General features: G+C 39.5%; 1 protein-coding gene across 6 annotated transcripts in view; it reads right to left on the bottom strand.

Moving 5' to 3' along the window:
* Window positions 1-12,106, bottom strand: part of Mia2 (melanoma inhibitory activity 2) — a 119,078-nt gene that overhangs the window by 96,643 nt on the left and 10,329 nt on the right. For all 6 annotated transcript variants that reach the window (XM_023706595.1, XM_023706587.1, XM_023706588.1 and 3 more), the window contains exons 3-4: window positions 8,494-8,580; window positions 3,510-4,743 (exon numbers count right to left, since the gene is read on the bottom strand). In XM_023706595.1, the coding sequence (XP_023562363.1) occupies window positions 3,510-4,743; window positions 8,494-8,580 (1,321 nt within the window). The remainder of the gene's footprint in view (window positions 1-3,509; window positions 4,744-8,493; window positions 8,581-12,106) is intronic.

Consider the following 12,106-nt stretch of genomic DNA (forward strand, 5'->3'; position numbering starts at 1 on the left):
ATATATCTTCCTTTCAAGATAATCCAGGTGATAGAGCTGGGCACACCTATAATCCCAGAACTCCTGAGGCAGAAGATTGCTGAGTTCAAGGCGAGCCTGGGCTAAAATGAGCTCAAGGCCAGCCTGAACTGCATAGGGAAACCCTATCTCAAAAAGACCAAAAAGGAAAAAAATCAAGGAGACAGAATCTTTTCTTACTTTATCAGTTAAAGAGAGAGTCAAAATAATCAAAATTATTTGTAGTAGCTACAAGTTACTTGATACTGAAAACAAAATCTATTTAATAAATAGAACAAACAGTTGTACAAAGGAAGACAATACTAAAGCTTATAGCAATTAATTTCCAAGTTCCAAAATCTAATTATCTAGATCATGTATATTTGAAAATATACACTATTAACTATCCAAACCATTATCTTAATGGCATTAGGCTCCTCCCCCTGTGTGATGGTAACTAGGCCACTGCCACGGTGGGGCTGCTCAGGGCTCTCTGGGGTCCGCTCTCCGCTCCCGCTACCGATCACACTCCTAAATTCTATTTTGAATCATATCTATGCTCTGTGAATGTGTCTGCCAGATGGAAAACCTCACGTAAGACTGATGCTCCCTTTGGTAACTGAATGAAGTTCACATATTGCTTCAGTAAAATGAAAACTGTCATCAAGTACTGAAGGGAATCTCAAGAAACTATAAATGTATATTTTGACAATTTATAATTTTATAATCTTACTCTATAATTTTCATTTGTTTATCTTTTTCATTGAGACAGGGTCTCACTATATAGTTTCTGTTGGTCCTAACTCACTATGTAGGCCAGGCTGGCCTTAAACTCATGGTGATCCTCCTGCCTCAGCCTCCCAAGTGCAAGGATTACAGGCATGCACCAAGCCCTGCTTATCCCTACATTTTAAAAACAGAAACTAGATAAACCTATGATACCAGATAAAAATCCATGTTATCCAACTGATTATTTCATTGGGAAAAATAGTTTCATTTTGAATCTGATGACAGGTTTAAATAAAATGCTCCTGGTAAGGTATGATGGTAAGGTCTTTAATCCCACCACTTGAGAAGTTTCAGCCTAGCATATATAGGGAGACTCTGCCTCAAAAAAAAGAAAAAGAAAAAAATCCTGATCTTCCTGCCACAAATTAAATCTTTAAATGTACTGCAACATGCCTGAGTTGAACTTTAGAATAAAAATATGTAGGCGTATCCTGTGAGAACTTTGATTTCAAAAGGAAGGCCATCAGCTGGCAATCCTCCTGCCTCAGCCTCCCAACTTCTGGGAATACAAGTACACAACACTACACCCAGATAGAAACTGATTTTTCTTAAATTAATGGCTATTTTGACTTGATGTGGACATAATTATATGATGCAATGTTACAAACGTGGCAGATTTTGATTTATGTAGTTTTCATATTGGAAATGTACAAATTAGTTTTCAGGAAAAGTGCTCCTTTTTATTACATATATATACTGAGACAAGGTCTTGCTATGTAATTCAGGCTCACTTTGAACTATGTACCCCCCAGGCTGGCCTTGAACTCCTGATTATCCTCCTACCACGGCCTCCAAAGTGTCGGGATACAGGCATGGTGACCACACCTTGAAAAATTCTTTTCTTTTTTTCATAATTTTATTGAGAAATAAAAAGCAATGAGATAGTTTCAAATCAAATCGGTAGGATAGTTCCAATAATCAACACATTGCAACCTTGAAAAATTCTAATTAATCCTATCCTAAAGTACAAAAATCAAATGAATATTAGAATCTACTTCTCAATTAGTTTTTAAAACAAGGATTAAGGTGGTGCATGCCTGCAATCCCAGCACTTGGGAGACTGAGGCAGGAGGATCTTAGCAAGTTCTAGACCAGCCTGGGCTACAAAGTGAGCTCAATCCAGCCTGAACTGCACAGTGAAACCCTGTCTCAAAAAGACAAAACAAGAAACAAAAAACAAATCCACATGAAACAAGGATTACAAACAAAACAAAAGCATCAGTGTGGCCTTGAAAAGCAATACTCTGTAGTAAGTGAACAGTTAAATGGGTGGATTTGCTCCTTGCGCTCTTTGCTCTTTGCTCTTTGCTCCTCTCCTCCCCCAACAGGGAAGCTGAACCCAGGGCCTCCTAAGCACCCTATCCCTGGACAGCAGCCCCTGTCCTCCAATAATGATTTTGAAACAGCGGCCCTTTGATACTATCTTTATTTCACATTACCTAAAAGATAAAAATTTCAGATAAGCAAATACATATCAGTAATTATTTTTTCAATACTGGGGTACAGGTGAATGAACTTGGGACCTTCGCATTCCATTCCATTCCCAGCCTTTTTTCCATTTTTTATTTGTCAGGCAGGGTCTCACTGAGTCAATAAATTGCCCAGGCTGGGCTTGAATTTTCTTTTGCTTTTTAATCTTTTATTTATTTGGTACATGATCTGACTATGTATCTTAGACTCATAGCGATCCTCCTGTTTCAGCCTCCCCAGCACTACAAGTCCAGTCTACACAGTGAGACCCTGTAGACCTTGTCCTAAAATAAAAAAATTTAATTTAATTTAAAAAAATATATTTTTTTTCTAAAATATGTTTATATATCAACCTTGAATCTTCTGTACCTCCGGAACTGATACTGTTTTGTTTCATTGGAATCTTTCCTTTTTCCTCTAGAACATAACCAGTTTGGCCTGGGAATGCAGCACAGTAGCATATATATATATGGTTGCTTTGGAGAAGGTCTAAAAAATGGAGTACAAATAAGTGAAAATTTCATCTACCGGGATAGGAAGACTATAGATATTGTCCAAAATAGATAAACAAAAGAGAATAAGATTTTATTATTGTTATTATTATTAATTTGCTACGGGGTCTCACTATGCAACTGCGACTTGTAGTGATGCTCCTGTTTCAGCCTTTCCCCGCAGCTTCGGTGGCCAGCTTGGCATGCCCAGGGTAGGGCTGGCATGGTTCATGATACCGCAAATCAAACCCAGGCCCTTGAGCTTGCCTGAGCATGCACTTAGACTGCTGAGCTATCTCCATGCCCCTAGATTTTATTTAGAAAAACTAGAAAAAAATACTAAAGAGAGTTTTGCTTTAAAAAAAAAATTATCATCTCTGGGGCCAATGTGGGAGTAAAAATGACAGAGGGAACAGAAACTGTTTTTGTTTTAAAAAAATTCTTAGCACTATTTAAAATTTTAAACCTATTTACATATGATATTTTGATATTATATGTTATATATTTTTACACATATTGTAAAATATCATAAGATCTTCTTAGAATATCAAAACATCTGCACTCATTCTTTTCCCCTTATGTCAGTCATTTTATCATAGTACAGCAAGTTCTTGAGTAAAACAGAGATTGATAAAAGGATGATGGCTATTGATTTTTCATTGTTTTGAAAAGCGTGGATTCATGGATTTTTCCATCTAATTTGTACTATAAAAATAAATTATGTTGACAAAAAAATTATATAATAAATATTTTCATACCAACCTGATTGACTGTGTTGGCTTTCAAACATCATGAGATCTTTCACATTATCTGTGGGATAAAATTCAACTGAAAATTCTTCTGTTTCATGATGTTCAACTATATTATTTTGATCCATTATCTCTTCAGGAAATGGCAATTCTGTTTCTTTTGGAACATTCTCAAAGCTCCAAGGGTTATCAAAATTATACAAGAACTTTTTCAAATATGGTATGGTACCAGAGTCATCTGTTTTCTCAAAGACTTCTTCCTTTTCTGCTTGATCTTCTGTTTCTACAGTTTTAGTCCTTTCTATTTTCTGTTCCTTAGCAGGGTCAAATTCACTCGCATGAGGGTATTCATATATATTCACCCCACTGTCTTCTTCATTTATCCCAACATCTGATATTATTTTTTCTTCACTGGCATATGCAAAGCTTAGTATGCCAAAACCAAAATCAAACCAACCTGGCCTGAGAACTGAGCTATTGTTAGTAACTGTGTCTTCTGTTTCTGTTAACATTTCTGTAGGTGGAGCCGGGGCTGTTTCATCAGATGATATGGAACTGGGAATATCTTGTAGTGGCAGACTGCTTTCTTTGGATAATAACTCAAGTCCTGTATCCTCCTCATCGAAACCTAAATAACTTGTAAACCCACTCCCAAACCAGCCAGTGGCTTGCGGCTGGAGAATGTGCTCTGAGTCCAGGGCTCGTTCAGGCTGTTCCTCCAGCAATGATGCAAATTCTGAGTCAAGTTCACGCCTGTGTTCTGCATGGGGGTCACCACTGCTTAATTCCTCTAGGTCAGTCTCATCTTCCACTGCTATTTTTCTACTTCGAAATGAGCTTTCTTGGACGGGCTCAGTAAGAGACTCAGAAACCTTCTCTTGAGCTTGTGTCCCTATTCCAAATTGCCCTTGTACTTCTGGCACAGGGAAGAGTGGAGAAACATAATCTTTTTCTGGGATTAGATCCTGTTCCACGCTGCTTGCTTCTGCCTCTTCCTGGGTATCTAACTCCCCAGCACTTCTGATACCTACAGGATCCTCTGATGCTGAAAACTGCTCTTCAAACAAAGTACTTGGGGGAGTTGCAGAGAATTCAGGTTCTATGTGGAAGTCACTTTCATATATACCATATGTTGGGTCTTGGTCTTCTTCATATAGCTCAATATTTTCACTAGTATCATGGTTTAACTCACTATCTCCATTTTCAAACATGTAGCTTACTCCAAAAAGACAAAGAAAATCAGATTCCTGAAAGAAAAAAAATCATGTTGGTGTAAATGTACTAAAGCTCCTTGTTCCTACCTGAACCACTTAAAAGGGCTGACTTTGATCTTCCCAAGAATGCACAATGAGTTTGGCAGCAGAACAAAACTAAAGTCAGATCTAATCTCAAACATTTGTATCACAGTTTACTTCTAGGAGCTAATGATATAAAACCAATGAAAATCCCTTTATATTATGGCTTGTTAGTAAATGGTTGACAAGCAGAGAGAATCAATTGCTTTGAATATATTCTGCAAATAAGCTCTGATGAAAAGGCATGCATACTCAAAAGCTCGCACCTCCTGAGAATCTGTGGGCAGAGGCTTCTGTGTAGAGATTTAGGTGTGCATTCTATGGTTTGAACATACTCCCCAAAATGCACAACTTAAAAACCTGATCCTTACTACAGCAGCATGAGAAGATGGGCTCAAAGGTGAAATGAAGGGCCAGCCAAATAGCTCAGTGGATTAAAGTGCCTGCAAGCAGGTGCAGGGGCCTGCAGTGCCAGCCCAGCCCTCAGGTCATGCTGAGATGGCAACTGAGACTCGGCGTGTGGCACACACCTGTAATCCCAGCTCTTTTTTTTTTTTTTTTTTTTTTCGGAACTGGGGATTGAACTCAGATCCTTTCATTTGCCGGTCAAGCGCTTATCCTACTGAGCCATCTCCCTGGCCCCAATCCCAGTTCTTGAGAGGCTGTAAACAGGCGGATCACCACAAGTCTGATCTAGTAGTGAGATCCTGAACACCCTGTAGACTCTTCCCTAAAATACAAAAAGAAAAGAAAAGAAAAGAAAAGAAAAGAAAAGGAAGGAAGAAGAAATAAACTTCTTTATTGTATAAGTTTCCCAGTCTCTGGTATTTTGTTAAAATAACACAACAGACCAAGACAGTGGTCTAGCTAGTTTCTGACTGTCTCTAGAACACACTAGCCTAGCTCAGCTCACAGCTACACCAGTCCAGAAAACAACACATGTACCCCACAATCCAGAATAGATGCTCTTGGGGCTGGGAAGATAGCTCGGCAGCCTATGTGCCTGCCTGGCAAGCATAAGGACCTGGATTCAATCCCTGGTACCGCATGCCGTGCGAGCCACAGAAACCAGGCATGGTGGTGCATACCTGTAATCCCAGCACTGAGAAGGCTGAGTTAGGAGGGTCACTATAAGTATAAGCTGCATAGTGAGACCCTGTACCAAATAAATAAATTTTAAAATTTTAAAAGATTAAAAAAATAAAACATACTCTAGCCCCCTCACCTCCACACAGGATAACTCCAAAGCACAACCTGAACTTCAGAGCTACTTGTAGAACTGACAACATTTATTTTAACTGCATGGCACATCAACCTCTCTGTTGCCTGATCCTGAGCTTTCTTTTGCTCCTTAGGCAGAGCCCAGCAGCCAGGGTTCGATCCCTGGTGTGCCGTCTGTATGTCAATGTCTGTTTCCCAGGAATTTGGTCTAAGAATCTGGGGTATGATGGTTGTGGTGTTATGTGTTCAAAATTCAAATTTTTTGATTGCTCAGGAGGCTAAGGGAGGAGTATGGGGAGCTCACGGCCAGCTGGGTAACACAATGAGGCCCTTCTCAAAAAGAAAAAGGAAAAGAAAAACAATAAATCCAGGTAACTGCGTTTACTATATTCCTGACACTGTGCTATGGATGAGTCCAACCTACATAGCTATACACCCAGCCTGACGTTTGGTTTTTAGGGTCTTAATTTGTAGTTCAGGCTGGTCTCATACTCTTGGCAATCCTCCTCCCTCTGCAAATGCTGGGACTGCAGGCAAGCACCACCACACCTGCTAAATGGTAATCGAGATGGATCAGCATATAAATCCTAGGTATGCAATAAGCAATAGATATCATTTGACCATGTTTTTTTTTCTTTTTTTTTTTTTTTTTGTAGGACAGGGTCTACGGAGTCTACAGGGTCTACTGGATCTCACTATGTAGGTTGGACTCATAGTGATTCTCCTGTTTTCAGCCTCCCCAGAGCTAGGATTACAGGCACATGCCACCACACCCAGTCTCAATCCCTGTCTCAGTGCGCCCCACAGGTGGGGCTGGCACGGCATGCCAGGGATCGAACCCTGGCCACTGGGCTCTGCCTAAGCAGGCGCTTTAGCCCACTGAGTTATGTGGCTGGCCCTGGAGGAAGTTTTTGAATCTGAAAAAAAAAAAGTCTGTTTGATTACTCAGGAGGTTCCCTGGGCTCAGAAAGAATTCATCCAGGAAGCCCTGGCCAGGAACATGGACAACCTAAAGGTCAGTCTGGCTAGGAGCAGGGTCCATGAGGGGAGAGGGCAGAGGTGAGCAAGGGGGCCTCTGAGCCAGGGTCAGACACCTGGCACTACCGGGTCCAGTGAAAAGCCCTGAAAGGACTTTTACCTAAGGAATGCAGGATCAGACTTTTGTTTTTATTTTTATAAGCTTTTTGGCTGTGTAAAGAATGGATCGGAAGAAGACAAAAGGAGAGGCAAGGAGAACAGCTGGAAGGCCATTGTATGATTTCAACCAGAAAAAAAGGGTGCTTTGGATTAGAGGCACCGTGAGAGAAGAAATAAATATAGCCCAGATACATTACAGAGACAGAAGGGGCAGGACCAATTGTAAAGAGTTAAGTGGACAATTAATCTCAGAGTTTACACTGGAAAAGAGTCAGGCAATAGTTTAATTAGACAGACTCACTTCATACTGGCCTCAATCTGGGATCTGAATTAAATGTGCAATCAAGGTCATATATTAAAAATCACGTTTTAAATTTTCTTCCTTATTATCAAGCCCAACATAAATAAATTCATTAAAATTCCAAAACCAAGATGGACAAGGTGGGGAACACCTGTAATCCCAGCACACAGGAGGCTGAAGCAGGAGGATTGCTGGGAGTTTGAGGCCTGCCTGGGCTCCACAGTGAGTTCAAGACCAGCCTGGACTACATAGAGAGACCTTGTCTCAAAAGAAAAAAAAAAAGCAAAACAAAACAAAAAAAATACAACACAGAAAGAGATGGACAAAAAAGAAAAAAAAAAAAGAAAGAGATGGACAGGCCTTGGGAGTGGTATGAAACAATCTTTGGGCTAGAAAGACAACAGCTGTAATGGTTACATCTAAATGCTCATCCAGATGGGCACAATGGCACATGCCTATAGTGCTGGGACTCAGGAGGCTGAGGCAGGAGGACTCCATGAATCCAAGGCCAGCCTGTGCTACACAGTGAGTTCAAGACCAGCCTAAACTACATAGGGAAACCTTGATTCAAAAGGCAATCTTAAAAAAGTGCTCAAAAAATAAATAAATAAAAATTTAAAAAAATATAAAATAAAAAAGTGCTCATCTGCATGCTTAACATAATTCATTTATTCCTCAATAAAATTGAAGTAGCCATATTATACTCAACACTCTTGTTGTACAGTTGAAGAATTCGGAGGATATATGGTCACATCACTCTGAGGAGTTAGCTTGGGCTTTAAACTGAGGACATCTCCAGAATTCATGCATTTAATCATTACACTGTATTGCCTGCTTCATAATTGTTCAGAAAGTAGAAATACTTAACTGTCATCAGTTTTGTCTTGCCTCATTGTTCTTACATATTCAAATTATACATGAGTAGTCAGACCAACTATTTTATGCATTCACTACATGAGATAACGAATAATAAACACTTCTTAAAAACTGTTTTAGCCAAGAAATTTTAAATTCAGCTAAGAGATGAAGATGAGCTTACTCACTTTAGTTGATATTTGAATTTCTTCAGATATGAACACCTCTTCAGTCTGGACTGCATCTCTGGGAAAAAATCCAAAGTCCTTTCCTTTCTATTAAAATGAGGGACAAAGATTATCAAGGAAGAGTGATCAAAGCAACAATAACTACTCAGCCCTGTCTTTGCCTTTCATCTAAGTCAAATTATTGTCTACCAGTTGCTATAAGAAAGTCAGTAAAACCATATTTTACTATTGAAAAATAATGAGATTAATTTAAGGGCACAATGAGCCAAACTTTAATTGCCATTGTTTCAAACTTGAAATGAAAACTGTCCCACAGCCAAATACTCATTCCTCTCTAGTCCACCTCCTTCTTCATTATTTTCACTTTGTTGCATATTGAGCCAAGGGCAAGTACTCTACCAACTGAAGTACATGTCCAGCCCAGTTCTCTTCTTTAAAGACATCCTCTGCCAGGGCAGACTGCAGTACACTGAGTACTTTGCACCAGTATGCCTGGGATAGATAAAGGCAAGGCCAGGATGACAAAGCTGTGACATACTCCATGTTTTCAAAATGCCACACTCAGGTGAGATGTTGGAACCTGGAGGACCCACTACAGGATTCATCAAGACAGTAAAAGCCCCATGGAAGATTTGGTTCTACTCAACATTTCTGGGACTACCTTAGTAGCAGAAATCCCCTTAGCCCAGGTCAAGCATAAATAGGATGTCCTCCAAGACAGAAGGCTTCACATAACTACACTTGGCCCATTTCTTATTCTCATTAAGCTTAAAGAATGCATACCTTGCTGGGGAGATAGCTCAGCAGTCTAAGCGCCTTCCTGGCAAGTGCAAGGACCCGGGTTCAATCCCTGGTACCACATGCTGTGCCAGCTCTGCACAAAGCTGGCCACCAAAAGGGGGTGTGGTGGTGCATACCTGTAATCCCAGCACTGGGGAGGCTGAGACAGGATTACTAATGCGTAGTGAGACCCTGTACCAAATAACTAATTAATTAAAATAAATTAATTTTGTAAAAAAGAATGCATATCTTGCTGGGCATGATGTGCTCACTTTCACAGCACATATATGAAGCCAACCATGGTGGTATGATCATAGCACTCAGGAGGCTGAGGCAGGTGGAAGATCATCAAGAGTTCAAGGCCAGCCTGGGCTACATAGTGAATTCAAGACCAGTATGAAGTACATACTGAGATTCTATCTAATTTTTTTTAAATATGCATTTCTTTTGGCCTTGTGATCCAACACCATTATGCTTCAAATGTAATTTTTCTAGCTTTCCAGTTATTACAATGTTTTAGAAACTGATAGCCAGAGTCCATAGTATGGCTATGGACATACTAGGGGCTCACATGGACTAAACACCTAATAGCCAAACTAAATGGACCTAAAACTTCACCCTGGCTGCACACACTTCTGCATGAAACTATTATTTTTGCACTTAGTAGACAAGGAAGAATGTTTTCTCTGTATCTTATGATACCTACTGTGTCATTTTTCTTATACATGTAATGGGTGCCTCTAATGTATTAGACATAGACTGGCATTGTTCTGTTTTATCTTATTGTGTTTTTTTGTTTTAGAGACAGGGTCTCATTATATAGTGCAGGCTCACTTGCTCACTTGGCTATCTCAGGCTGGGCTCAAATTCATGTGATTCTCCTACCTCAGCTTCCCAAGCACTGGGATGACAGGTATATGCCACTATGCCCAGCTTCCTTTTTAAATTTTGCTACTATGTGTTTGCTGTATAAAATGATCAAAGCAACAATAACTACTGTATAGAATGTTTACATTCACTATAAGTGTTGGCATATGTACATAACACATCTTATTCTTTTTGTTACTTCTCCCCTCCCGTCCCCTTCACTTACCTCTTGGGTCCTTTCCCATTTGCAAAGATCTCTCTCCCTATTTCTTTTCATCTTTTATTTTGTTCTTTAAATTATTTATATTTTGAATTTCTCAAATAAGAGAAGCTATGTGTTATTCATTTATTTATCTATTTTCATTTGTGTATTTGGTACAGGATCTCACGCCACAGACTGGACTCGTGGTGATCCTCCCCAGCACTGGGATTACAGGTCTGTGCCACCAGGGGCGGGGCCGGTGCAGCATGTGGGACCCAGATTGAATCTGGTCCCTGCACTTGCCAAAGCAGGGGCTTCATCTGCTGAGTCCCGCCAGCTTGCTATGTGTTATTTAAAATTGTCTGTCTGATTTATTCATCTACCATTATTGTCTCAAGGTGCATTTATCTTCCTACAGATGACTCAAATTTATCCTTCTTTATGATAATACTCCATTCTGTACAAATACCAGGTTTTCCTTTCCCATTCATTTGATGATAGTCTTGTAGGCCACTTTCAAGATAAAACTAAACCCAAAACAATTACAGCAAGCTTCTCAACACAAATGCAAAAGGCCCAGAGGGCACAAAATGGAAGTGTCTTACGCCATAGCAAGAAACAACTTGTAACCCAGGCTAATGCATTCTGCAAAATAGCTGATGGAGGAAAAAAAGATGGAGAAATGAGCTGTTTCCATGACAAGGCTTTTAAGAAATTCATGGCCAGAAAACCAGCACTCCAAAAAATTCCCAAGAACATTGTAGAAGAGACAGTTAAATCAATAATGTCAAAAAGTCTACTAGAATACATAAAGCAAGGGAAACACTCCTTCAAATGGGAAGAAAAGGAAATCAGCAACAGAAAAATAATAGAATTACAGGACTAAGTCAAAATAGCTTTCAATCATAACTGTCATTGAGAATGTTCTACCAACTAAAGAAAGTTGAGGTCCTGAAAGATTCACTATCAAATTTACAAAAGCTTCTGCGAAAATCTAAAGCAAATACTCCTCAACCTCTTCAATAAAATCAAAAGAGAAGGCGTACTCAAAATCATTCCTGGAAGCTAGCATTACCCTGATTCTAAAACCAGACAAGAATCTAACCAAAAAGAACTACAGACAAATCTCTTTAATGAAGATATACCAAAAATCTTCAATGAGATATTGGCAAACAGAAGGCAACACATCATCAAAAATATCATGCATCATGACCAAGTAGACTTTATCCCAGCGATATAAGGATGGTTCAATCTACACAAATCAATAAATGTAATAGAAAACAATTTTAAAATTCATTGGAAAATCAAAACAGACTGAAAATAGCAAAAGCAATTCTGGACAATAAGAGCAATGCAGGAGGCATCACGATGCCAGATAGCTAGTCGTACTACAAAGCTACAGGGATAAAAACACCATGGTATTGGCACAAAAACAGATAAGTGTAGCAAAGAAGCAGAGGAGCAAAAACAACTCCAGGCACATATAGCCATCTGATCTTTGACAAATGAGCCAAAAATATATACTGGAGAAAAGACAGCCTCTCTAGAAATAGTACTGGGATGGAGGGTTAACAACCTAAGTTTGCAGACCAAAATTAGAGAAAAAGGAGGGCCACAAGGAAAGCCAACATTTTGGCCCTAGACTTCCAAGGTCAATTAAGACTCAGGACATAGGAGAACTTGTACTGTAACGTCATGTAACTCAGTAGTGTCCCAAATGTTCTGATCAAGGAGATTATGGGGCCAAAGAGGAAAGTGATCGAT

Source organism: Octodon degus, unplaced genomic scaffold (genome assembly GCF_000260255.1).
Source record: "Octodon degus isolate 3935 unplaced genomic scaffold, OctDeg1.0 scaffold00265, whole genome shotgun sequence".
NCBI lineage: Eukaryota > Metazoa > Chordata > Mammalia > Rodentia > Octodontidae > Octodon > Octodon degus.